We start from the raw sequence: 12,429 nt of genomic DNA on the forward strand, positions 1-12,429 counted from the left end.
GCCTCCAAGGGTAGGGCCCCTTCTCTTTACTTCTTTCAGAGAAATTCCCTTGTCTCTAGGGGAGTTGAACAATTCTGGCCAAGAAGCTCTTAACATTGAGACCTTGATAATTCTGTTTGGAACCTTTGGAAATGCAAGGAATGTGTTAAGACTAGATTTTTCTCATTCCTTGAATGACTTGAAATTTATTAGAGTGGATATGAACTTTAAGAATAGCTAATATTTAGAACCCATGAGATAGGACCAGTATCACCCCAGTTTTACAGATGAGGAAACTGAGGCACGGGAACTGGGCCAAGGCACTTAGTAAATAACAGTCAGGATGTAGACTTACGTCGGCTGACAAATCTAACACACTTGCCCAATTGCCTCCTACCTCGGAGTCTTCTATTTGGGGTTTAATTCACACTTGGCCTCCTGAAGAGTAATTTTTTTGAACTTTCCTATCTCAAGAACACGGCAAACCTGTCCACCAACAAGCATCAGAGAAACAAAGAGAGGGTGAAGTCACTGCAGATGGTTCGGTTTCGAAAGTCATTCTGTTTGATTTAATATGATTTGACTTGATATGAAATACAAACAGATCTTCACCACGGTTTTCCCTATTTTCTTCCACTCCTTATTCTAATTAAAATTTTGGTCCTTACATTTACTTAACTTTTCAAACAGCCTAAAGTAAGACTTGAATGATCTGTGTTTCTTTTCCTTTTTTCTTTCTGTGTTAGATTTTCATGATCAACCTCAAGCGCAGAAAGGACAGGCGGGACCGGATGTTACGCACCCTGTACGAGCAAGAGATTGAGGTCAAGATTGTCGAGGCTGTGGATGGAAAGTGGGTTGGGTTTTTCTCTTGAATCCTTGCAGATATGGCTGGAGTGGGGAGGTGCCCTCTCTGACAGAGGGTTAGTGCTCAGCGGGAGGAATCTAGAGTCATTAGAAGATAGACATATTGTTATAACGGCCACATGCAGCCTACTTTGGGAAAAGCTTTATGAATGATAGCAGCATTTAAATTAATTTCACCATGTAGAGTAGGCCTGAAATCCACTTAACATCCAGGGAACTCTGGCCTTCATTATGCTGAAGGCTCACAGTGGAAGTGATTTTCCCCTTTCTCTGGGGGTTTTTGCAATGGTTGTGGTGGTTTCCAGCTTTCCAAAGTGTATTGGAAGGAATGCATTTAGAGTTGCATTTAGAGCCTGATTTAGAGCAAAGTGGCCAAACTTGGGCCACCTGAGGAGAATAAATGAGGAAAAATGCATAACGATCTGTATATCCTGTTGTGTGAGATCTTACCATAGCCTGCCTGGGCTGATCACCTTTCCCAAGAATATGGCAGGAAAGTCCCACAGGGAACTTCATTGAATTCCTTCAAGAGTTTTGCTATAGCTGTTGTTTATTATTTTGCTTTCCTTTGCCCTTTTATCTGACACTTTATTTCAAGGCGTAGATTTTTGTAAAACCTGCAGTTCCATGTTTTTTCTTAGTTTGGAATGTGAACGGCTCTAAGGAGTATGGCTAGAAGCTATTGTGAAGCTTCTTATGACTTTCAGAGAATTTAATCAGAGTTTCTCAGAATGTGGCCTGGACACCCATGTCAGGTCTCCAAGGTTAAGAGAGAGCAGCTTCCTGAGTCCCAGCCCAGGGCTGCTGAATCAGGACCTGGGAATCTGAACTTAAGCCTCAAAGTGATTCTTAGGTAAGGTTGCCACATAAAATATAGGACACTCAGTTAAATTCATCCCAAACATTGCATGGGCTTACACTAAGAAATTATTCATCATTTATATGAAATTTAAATTTGACTGGATGGTCAAATTTAAAAGTAAAGTAAATTTGACATGGATGTCCATGTTTTACTTGCTAAATCTGGCAACATTTTCTTTGGTGCATGAGAGTTTGGGAACCACTGCTTCAAATACCTAAGAGCCCAGATTTTATTTATAGGCCACATGGACCAGGGGAAACTAGTTGAATTGTAAGAGTTCTTTATTTGTTCCTCATACAAGTCTCTTGTCAGATATACAGTTTGCAAATATTTTCTCCTATGTGTTGTCTTTTCAATTCATAATGGCATCCATTGCAAAACAAGTTTTTTATTTTGATGAAGCCCAATATAGGTGTTATAGGTGTATTCAGAATGTTTATTCCTTTTTGAGTCATTGATTTGTAATTTTCTAACAATTCATTAATCTTTTCCTAGGTTATCTAAGTTGTTGGCATACTATTGTTCATAGTATTATCTTATAATCCTTTATATTTCCCTAAGGTCAATAAGTGTTTGCCCACTCTTTCATTCCTTTTTTTTTTTTAATAGTTTGAGTCTACTTTTTTTTTTTTTCTTGATCAGCTTAGCTAAAGGTTTATCAATTTTGTTGATCTTTTCAAAGAACCAACTTTTGGTTTTGTTGATTTTTTTCTATCGTTTGTCTATTCTCTATTTCACTTATTTCCACTCTAGTCCTAATTTTTTCCTTCTGCTTGCTTTGGGTTTACTTTGCCTTCCTTTTTCTAATTTCTTAAAGTGGAAGATCAGATTATTCATTTGAGGTATTCTTTTTTAATATAGGCATTTATGGCTATTACTAACCCTCCCAAGTACTACACTAAGTGCATCCTATAAGTTTTGGTATGCCTTGTTTCCATTTTCATTCATCTCAAACTATTGTCTCATTTCCCTTGTGATTTCTTCTTTGACCCATTAGCTATTTGGGAGTGTGTTGTTTAATTTCACATATTTGTGAATTTTCCAAATTTCCTATTGTTATTGATTTTTAATTAATTCCATTGTGGTCAGAGAACATGCCTTATATGATCACTGAGGCTCAATTTATGATCTATATGGTTTTTATGGTTTAACACAAGGTTTTTCTTAGAGAATGTTGCATGTGAACTCGAGAAGAATGTGTATTTTGCTGCTGTTGGGTGTCATGTTCTATAGATATGTCACGTCTAGTTGGTTTGTGGTGTTGTTCAAGTCTTCTGTTTCTTTGTTGTTCTTCTGCCTTGTTGTTCTACCCATTATTGATGGTGTCTTATTAAAGTCTCCCAGTATTATTGTTAAAAGTATCTTTCTTTTCAGTTTCTCAGTTTTTGCTTCATGTTTTTGCTCCGGTGTAAGGTGCATGTATAATTACAATTTTTGTCTTTCTGATGGGTTGATTTTTTATTAATCTTTATCTCTAATAATTGCTTTTGTTTAAAAGTTTACTTTGTCAAATATTAATATAGCTCCTTCAACTCTCTTGTGGTTATTGGTTACATCCTATTTCATCCTTTCACTTTAAACCTATTTGTGTCTTTGAATCTAGTCTGTCTCTTGTAGACAGCACATAGTTGAATCATGTTCTGAAAAACTCATTCTCCTAAGCTCTGCCTTTGATTGTAGGGTTTAATACACTCATATTTAATGTACCCAATTTATGTCTGTCAGTCTCCATTTGTCTTCTATATGTCTTACATCTTTTTTGTCACTCTGTTCTTCATTATTGCCTTCTTGGGTTAAAAAGATATCTTCTACTCTATCATTTTAATTCTCTTATTGTTTCTTTTACTACATTTTTGTAGTTATTTTCTCAGTGACTGCCATGGAGATTACAATGACCATTTCAATGTATAGCAATCTGGTTTATATTAATACAAACCTCCTATAAGAAAACATAGGGGATAAGGTCCTCAACATTAGTTGTGCCAATGGTTTTTTGGATTTGACACCAAAAGCAAAAATAAACAAGTGGGACTACATTGTAAAAGAAATTATCAACAAAATGAAAAGGCAACCTACCTAATGGGAGAAAATATTTGCAAATCATATACCTGATAAGGGGTTAATTTCCACAACATATAAAGACTCATACAACTCAATAGCATAAACAACAACAAAACCCAAATGACTTGACTTAAAAAATGGGCAAAGGATCTAAGTAGACATTTTTCTAAAGAAGACATTCTTTAGACAACAGGTACATTAAAGGGTAGACGACAGGTACATTAAAAGGTACTAAACATCACTAATTATCAGGGGAAGGCTAATCAAAACCACAATGAGATATCATCTCATATTTTTGAGTGGCCATTGTCAAAAAGACGAGAAATAACAAGTGTTGACAAAGATGTAACGAAAGGGGAACACTGTTGTATTGTTGATTGGAATGTAAATTGGTGCAGCCACTATGGAAAACAGTATGGAGTTTCCTCAAAGAATTAAAAATAGAACTACCATATGATCCAGCAACTCCACTTTTGGGTATTTATCCAAAGAAAATGAAAAAACAACTTCAAAACAAAACAAAACATATGTACCCCCATGTTCATTGCAGCATTTTTTACAATAGCCAACCTAAGAGTCCTATCAGTGGATGAATGGATAAAAAAGATGTGGTACATATAACTGTATACAATGAAATATTCATCCATTAAAAAAGGAAGTCCTGCCATTTGTAAGAACATAGATGGCTTTTGAGGGCATTATGCTAAGTGAAATAAGTCAGACAGAAAAAGACAAATACCAGATGGTCTCATTTATATGTGGAATCTAAAGAGAAAAAAAAACCAAGTTCATAGATACAGAAAACAGAGGTGATTGCCAGAGGCAGTGTTGGAAGGTGGGTAACGTGGATAAAGGGAGGTGAGTAGGTACAAACTTCCATGCTGTGTACAGCATGGTGACTATAGTTAACAATACCACGTTGCTTATTTGAATGTTGCTACGAGAGTAGATCTTAAAAGTTCTCATCACAGGAAACAAAATTTTGTAACTATGTGGGGTGACAGATGTTAACTAGACTTAGTGCGGTGATCATTTCATGATATATACAAATATCAAGTCAATATATATCTGAAACTACTATCATGTTGTATGTCAATTATATCTTGATTAAAAGAACCAGCTGGATTTCAGTGGTCTGCAGAAGCTTAGCTTCTATACTGCTTCATTCCTTTCACCATCCTTTGTTCTACTGTTGTGAAACAATTTACTTCTTTCTATACTATATGCCCTTTAACAGAGACTTACAATTATTGCTTTACCCAGCTATAATTGAAATCAGAGAATTTAAAGAGAAAAAAGTTATCAATGAAAAACATTTATACTGTCATTTATATTTACCTATGCAGTTACATGTCCCCATGCTCTTTATTTCCTTATATGGATTTATGTCACTCTCTAATTTCCTTTCATATCAGCCTTAGAACTCCCTTTGGTATTTCTTGTAGAGCGGATCTGCAGGTGACAAACGCTCAGTTTGTGTTTATGTGGAGATATTTTAATTTCTCCCTTATTTTTGAAGGACAGTTTGACTAGATATAGAATTTTTGGTGGACAGTCTTTTTCAGGGTAGCACTTTGAATATGTCAACCCACTGCCTTCTGGCCTCCATGGTTTCTGAGAACCAGCTGTTAATCTTGTTGAGAACACTTTGTATGTAGGGAGTCACTTCTCTCTTTCTGCTCACAAGATTGTCTCCGCTATTTTTGTTCTTAACTTCAAAAAAAAATTAGGCCCAAAGGAAAGACATGCACATGTACACAGTTCTTCCTGTCCTCATCCCCTCCAGTATTTAATGCCATTAGCCGCTTGTCCTTCATTAGGAAAATACTTTTTCAAAGCTGTCAAAAAAACTGGTAATACTTAGAACTACGTTGGCAATTGTGAGGGGTATACCCAGTATAAGACATCCTCTTGTCTTTGCCAAGCTTGTAATGCTGCCGTGACACGTTAACCCTGAGGGGCTCCTAAGGGATGATGAGAAACCTGAGAAGTCTTCCTCAATTGCAGAAGGGCTCTGAGGAACATCCAGAACTCTCTCTTTCTGGCTTCTGTAGGGGGGACATCTCAACGTGTTAATTTTCAGACATGTTCTCTGTCATGCAGAGCACTCAACACAAGTCAGCTGAAGGCCCTGAATATTGAAATGCTGCCTGGATATCGAGATCCCTACTCCTCTAGGCCTCTCACCAGGGGTGAAATCGGCTGCTTTCTCAGCCACTACTCTGTCTGGAAAGAGGTAAATAATGCTTGTTTTAGATATGCAGTTTTGTAATAAGGAGGAAGGAAAGTGGGACTTTGTAGGTGAATTACAGCCAGATATAAAGTGAAGCCATAACTGTTCTGGAAGTATGCTTGGAAGTTTCTGTTACCTCGTGTCTCCCTCTGACACAAGGCCAGCAACAAACAGTGAAAGGGAGCCTTGTTGCCACTTGAGATGATAACAGGGGAAGATACCCATGTTCAGGAGGCCACACTCCTTTTGACATATCCTTATCCTTAGTAGGAATGCCTTGTATTGTATGTATCTAGCATGTCATCATTTATTAAATGATTTCATACAAGAAGTCACACAGGAATCATATGAAGTGGGTCAGGACACATGGGCTCATTTTATCCAAGAGAAAATAATTAAATATCTTGTCTAGGTAAGAAGTGGCAAAGCCAGGACTTGAACCCATGGCTTAGATGGAGGGAGGTATTGGAGTGTGGGGCTGTTGATTAAGGGTCAGTTCCCACAAGAAAAGAGAAAGTCCCTAAAGAAGGACCCCTTGACTGCCTTCCCTCTTTGAACGACCCAGTCTATGCCTATTTTTTTTTTCTTTAAACTTTAAGTGAAATGTAATAGATACATATAAAATTAAATAGATCGTAAAATACAGGCCAGTGAAATTTCACAAATGAAATAAAAATACAGCCATGTCAACCAGCACCCAGCTCAAGAAACAGGTTACCAGCACCCCAGAAGCACCTCCTCCATATTTCCTTCTAGGGAACAGTCCCCAAGGGTAATCACCATCTTGACTTCTAACAGCACAGAATAGTTTTTTCTGCTTTTGTACTTTTGTTTATATGAATGGAACCATAGGGTATTGAGGTATAGCCTCTCAGGATTACATTCGGGAGATTCATCTATAACATTGCATTTAATTGTAGATTGTACATCCTCATTGCTGAAAATATACCCCAGTTTATTTATCCACTCTACCATTGATGGCATCTGCTTAGACTCCAGTTATGAGCTATTACATACTGTGCTACTATATTCTTGACTTTTTAATATATATTCACCTAATAAAAAATAGGTATTGGACTTCTCATAAGGTCTCTTCCCACTGATGATCTTTACAGGTGATTGACCGAGAGCTGGAGAAGACTCTGGTTATTGAGGATGATGTGCGCTTTGAACATCAGTTTAAGAAGAAGCTGATGAAGCTGATGGATGACATTGACCAGGCTCAGCTGGATTGGGAACTGATGTGAGTGGCAAGACAAGCTTATCCCAGAACACTGAGAGGACTCAGTCCTATTCAAGGGCAACAAGCTCCACCTCCCCAGCTGATAGGAGATAGAGCTCACGCTTCCACTTTGCCAACTTTCTCTCCATAAATGTTCCCACAAACAAGAAGTGAGTGGAGGACAGGCCCTGGTTTCTGCATCTGTATACTCTGTGGGCTGAGAAAGAAACTGTGGGAGATTCTTGGTGAGACCTGGAGCCTGCCTGCTGGTGAGGGGTCTTCAGCCTGAGCGCTCACGTGGGAGCACAGCAGAAGTCCCACCAGGGAAGCAACAGGTGCATGGAGAGGTGTGAAGAGAGAGGGAGAGGCATTCATTCAAGGGCAAGAGTCCTGTGTTACACTTGAGAGCAGGTTTCCTCTGTAGCCTCTGAGAGTATGGGGGCTGAAGGTCAGCATGAGAGTGCCTCTCTTGGGAAGGGAAGTGTGCAAAGGCTTACCAACGTAATGCTGGTTCTGAATTGACACTTAGTTAATGCTCTGGTAGCTGTCTCTGGGAATTAAGTGTCTCTCTGTCTCTCTCTCTGTTTCTCTCTCTCTCTCTCTCTCTCTCTCTCCCCTTCTCCCTCTCCTTCCCTCTCTCCCCCTCCCCCTCAAGCTGTGTCCCCCTCCCTCCCTCTCTTCTGTCTCTCACCCCCCTCTCTCATTTTCTTTTTAAACCAAATGACACTTTTTACTTTTGTCCAGTGAGGCAGAAAGTTCCTAAGCATTATGTATGCTCCCCAGCTGTGTGTCGAAGGCAATTTCATCAAATCAGAGCCTGTTCCTTTGGAGTGGCTGCAGCAGACAAGCTGTCCCTCCTCCTCCCATCCTTGGAGGGAAACTTAACTGTGGGCCCAAGTGGAATACTTGTTCTCTCAGAAAACATACCATTCTGAGCCCAAAAGAAACCTAGTAGTGACTCAACTAATCCATGGGGAAGAGACCCAGAAATCAGTATTGTGTAATAAAAAGAGACTGGCTCCCTGTCAGATGTCAGCCATGTGATTAGATTCTGCACTGTCCCTTAGGATCCTTGTCTGTTCCTATAACCCTCCAGAAGTCCCTGCACCTCAGTCTGAGTCTAGAGCTCTGCAGCCGGTGGCTACGCCTCACGGGCACGGAGCCTGGAAGCCATGTTATGCTCACATGACCTGCAAAGACAACTTTCACTTAAGCCTCGGAATCAGAGGACTGGACTTGGGGAGTCTAAGACTTATGATTGACGCATGTCCTTGTCCACTTGTGGCTTAGCTGGTGCATTTCTTGGGACAAAGAACCAACAGATTTGGGATGCCTGGGTGGCTCAGTTAGTTAAGCATCTGCCTTCAGCTCAGGTCATGATCCCAGGGTCCTGGGATCGAGCCCCGCATCGGGCTCCTTTCTCAGCAGGGAGCCTGCTTCTCCCTCTCCCTCTGCCCCTGCCCCTGCTTGTGCTCTCTCTCTCTCTGACAAATAAATAAATAAATAAATAATCTTAAAAAAAATGACAGATCCAAGAAAGCAGAATGATTGGATAAGGATATGGGTACAAGGAATGATAGGGATACAAAACAAAAATCTTTTCTAAATTTCACAGACTGATCAAGTGAAAATATGCCATTAATATCAATTATATACTATTAAAGAACGACAGTGGTTTCAAATTTTTGTCTTTTTCTTTCTTTCTTTCTTTCTTTCTTTCTTTCTTTCTTTCTTTCTTTCTTTCTTTCTTTCTTTCTTTCTTGAGACAGAACATGCAAGCCATTTGGGGTGGTAGAGGGAAAGGGAGAGAAAGAATCTTAAGCAGACTCTGCACTGAGCATGAATCCCAACACAGGCTCGATCTCACAACACTGAGATCATGACCTGAGCTGAAATCAAGAGTCGGACACCTACCTGACTAAGCCACCCAGGCGCCCCGTACCTATCTCTTTCTAAAATGAACAAAAACAAATGTTACTGAAACTCAAACATGAAAGCTGATAAGTGGTCCACGGCTGCTATGTTACATTTCTCCAGAAACGGAAACAGTAAATGGGAGGAGTAGAACAAACCACTGGAGCGCTGTCCAGCAGTAACGTAACATGAGCCACACACATCATTTGAAATTTTCTAGTGATCCCATTCAAATGGTAAAAAATACATTAGGAGAATTTAATAATACCCCAAATATTTACCCCAATGTCTCTACATATTTTTACTTTAATATGTGATCAATATTTATCAACTATTAATGAGACAGTCTACATTGTTTTTTGTTTTTATTTTTGTTTGGAAGCGTTTTCATTTTTTGTTTGTTTGTTTAGAGGGAGAGAGAGAGAGGCAGAGGGAGAGGGCAAAAGAGAATCTCAAGCAGGCTCCACACCCAGTGCGGAGCCCAGCATGGGGTTGGATCTCAGGACCCTGAGATCATGACCTGAGCCAAAACCTAGAGTTGGACACTTAACCGACTGAACCACCTAGGCGCCCCTTTTCTACCATCTTTAAATCCAGTGTGTATTTTATGCTTACAACACATCTCAGTCTAGATGCTAAGTTTTCAGCCGCTGCGATAAACTGCAGTCCTACCGAAACAACTGTGTTTAATGGAAAAAATATTTTACACATCTTCAATTTTATTTTAAAATTTCAATTTAAACCATGTAAAATGAGCCCGTTGAGTACAAACTCAGGTCCTGTCACTCTAGCCACATGTCAAGGGCTCAGTGGGAGTTTCTCTTCCACTTGATGGTACATGAGAGAAATTCAGACGCTTTAGTCTGAAGGGACGGTGGCTGAGAGGATCTGTGTTTGGTGTCCTGAGAAGGTGAACGATGATTCATGCACGAATCCCGAGATGTCTTGACAAGAGCAGTCCTTTAAATGTTGAAAGAGAGAGTCTTAAGGCAAAACAGAGGAAGGCAGGGCTTTACCCCCAGGCAGGAAGCCCTCACCTCCTCAGCTTGCTCCAGGCAGGTGGAAAGCAAGCGGGGTCCAGACAAAAGTGACGGATCACAGGTCTGTGAGTAGACTGTGGGGAAGCTGGAATGGCTGTTGTGGAAGCTCTTTGAGAAGGCCAGGTGCTTTTCTCAGAGCAAAATGAGGGCGGAGCTAGGTACGTGTGAGGAAGAGAAAGCCAGGCAGGCTTTGTCACTCATTCTTCCCAGGAAGGACCCGCCTGGGGCCACTGGGGTTCCCAGGTCTTTGATTGTAGACTGTGTCTTCCCCACAGCCTTTTCTGTCCTATGTTTACCGTCAGCATCTGGAGAGCTAACCGGAGACCATCGAAGGCTGAAACTCTAGGGATCTCACCTCTGAGCCCTTTTTGTCCACTTCCAACCTCTGTAAACACATACCGTCTTTGGGAAATGATCGGAGGGATCTTTTAGTCTCTCTAAAGTTTAACTTCCAGGCTGGAGCACAGTGCTAGGCAAGAGCAGTTGGGATGTTGGTAAATGGAGCCAGGAAAATGGCCCCCTTCATGGCAGCTGCCAGTCATCGTTGGGGATGGGATGCACGTTGTGGTGATATTTTTGATGTAAGGCACAGTCGGTCCCAGCATTCAAAAGTATCCACAGATCTGTGCTCTGTTCTTCCGGATGTCTAATATTCAAATTGGAATTTTGCTCCTCCATCCGCTTCCTTCTAGTTATATCGGCAGGAAGAGGATGCAGGTGAAAGAGCCCGAGAAAGTGGTACCCAATGTGGGAAATCTGGTCGAAGCTGACTACTCCTATTGGACGCTGGGCTACGTCATCTCTCTGGAAGGAGCACAGAAGCTGGTTGGAGCCGATCCCTTTGGGAAGATGCTGCCAGTGGACGAGTTCCTGCCAATCATGTACAACAAGCATCCTGTGTGAGTCTCCCCGCACTGCCTGCCCTTTGAGGGCTCACCCCGCTCATATATCGTGCTCCTCGGATTCTTGGTAGTGCGTGGTATTTTCTAAAGCATGCCCTGCTTTCCTAAATGATCTTTCCATAATCACAACTCAGAGAGTCTGACTGGAGTGACTATCCCCTTGTACAGATGGGGAAGCTGAGGCTGAAATGGCAAGTCTTGCGTGGCAGCCCTCTGTAATACCCCGTGTGTAGTTTACCTGGACATAATGTGCTCGGTCCTCTCCTTGTTTTGATCTTCTTATTTCCAAAAACTCATATACCTGAAGGTGAAGGTCATCTTCCTGAGCATCTTCAAGTGTTCAGTTCATTTCTCAGTCCATTGTGTGTACTTGTTGGGCAGGCAAGGGTCCCCCTCCCTGCAGAGCTTACAGTCTGGTCGGGAATTCAGACTCATGAACGGTCCTCGTGATGTACTGTGAGACCTGCAATCACAGAGAGGTGTTAGAGGCTCGGGGAGGGTGGAGGTGGCCCCTGAGCAGGGTATCTATGGAAGAAGGCAGTGTGACGCTCAGGGTTCCCCTTACGCAGGAGCTTACTCTGACCTAGCGTTGTTTGATGGGTGTGGAGATGGGTGGTTTACCGGTCAGTCTCCCCACTAACCTGTGAGCCCACCGAGGCAGGAACAGTCTCACATCCCTGTGTCCTGAGAACCTAGTCCCAACTCTACCAATAATAGCTGCTCAATCAATGAGTCCTAAATTCATTAGTGGAGCAGGAGACCAGATTCTAACCTGGGCTCCTTCTCTCAGTTGCCGGGTGATCTCCTTACTAGCTGGGCTTCATTTTAGTGGTTGAGAATTCCTGTCCTTCATCTGGCTCATTTGGTCTCCTGTCCTCAGCAAAGATGGATCTCCTCACCGTCTTTGGTACAGCTGACTGTATATCCGTGTCCTAGCAGGAACATGGAGGTCAAACATCATCCCTGTAACAGAAAGGAAACCAACTGCCACGGTGCACTGAGTGAGCTCAGAGCCAAGCAGATGTCACCTCGTGTAATCTGCACAGGAGCCCTGGGGTCGGGGCAAGTCGTCCTCCCCTTTACACTCACGGGGAGCTGGGATGCAGAGCCAAGCCGGCATGCCTCCAAGCTTACACCGTGTGACTTATCCCACCACTGCTGTCCAGATCTCAACTAATTTATTCATCCAAGAACAGGGCATCTCCCACAAAGTGATCACATTGATCTCTCGTGATGGTCCAACAGAGCTTAATTCTCAGCTTTTAGAGTAAGACCTGAAATTCATGTTTTAAACGAGCCCAACCAAAAACAACAGAAATATCCTGACCTTTCTCTCTGTGTGTTTGTTT

General features: G+C 41.5%; 2 protein-coding genes across 5 annotated transcripts in view; one reads left to right on the forward strand and one right to left on the reverse strand.

Moving 5' to 3' along the window:
* Positions 1-12,429, forward strand: part of COLGALT2 (collagen beta(1-O)galactosyltransferase 2) — a 101,876-nt gene that overhangs the window by 86,918 nt on the left and 2,529 nt on the right. For all 3 annotated transcript variants that reach the window (XM_081824741.1, XM_081824742.1, XM_081824743.1), the window contains 4 exons: positions 726-832; positions 5,873-6,005; positions 7,118-7,245; positions 10,871-11,077. In XM_081824741.1, coding sequence (XP_081680867.1) covers positions 726-832; positions 5,873-6,005; positions 7,118-7,245; positions 10,871-11,077 — 575 coding nt within the window. The remainder of the gene's footprint in view (positions 1-725; positions 833-5,872; positions 6,006-7,117; positions 7,246-10,870; positions 11,078-12,429) is intronic.
* The window catches only part of RGL1 (ral guanine nucleotide dissociation stimulator like 1), a 329,410-nt gene that overhangs the window by 63,535 nt on the left and 253,446 nt on the right, over positions 1-12,429 (reverse strand). The window contains exon 18 of one of the 2 annotated variants that reach the window (XM_081824737.1): positions 11,071-11,543. The exons of the other annotated variant lie outside the window; for it this stretch is intronic. Within the exon in view, the coding sequence (XP_081680863.1) occupies positions 11,512-11,543 (32 nt within the window). The 3' untranslated portion in view covers positions 11,071-11,511. Of the gene's footprint in view, positions 1-11,070; positions 11,544-12,429 lie in introns of those variants that run through there. 2 annotated transcript variants of the gene reach the window in all.

Source organism: Leptonychotes weddellii, chromosome 6, assembly GCF_054177405.1.
Source record: "Leptonychotes weddellii isolate Sample4059 chromosome 6, ASM5417740v2, whole genome shotgun sequence".
NCBI classification, from domain to species: domain Eukaryota; kingdom Metazoa; phylum Chordata; class Mammalia; order Carnivora; family Phocidae; genus Leptonychotes; species Leptonychotes weddellii.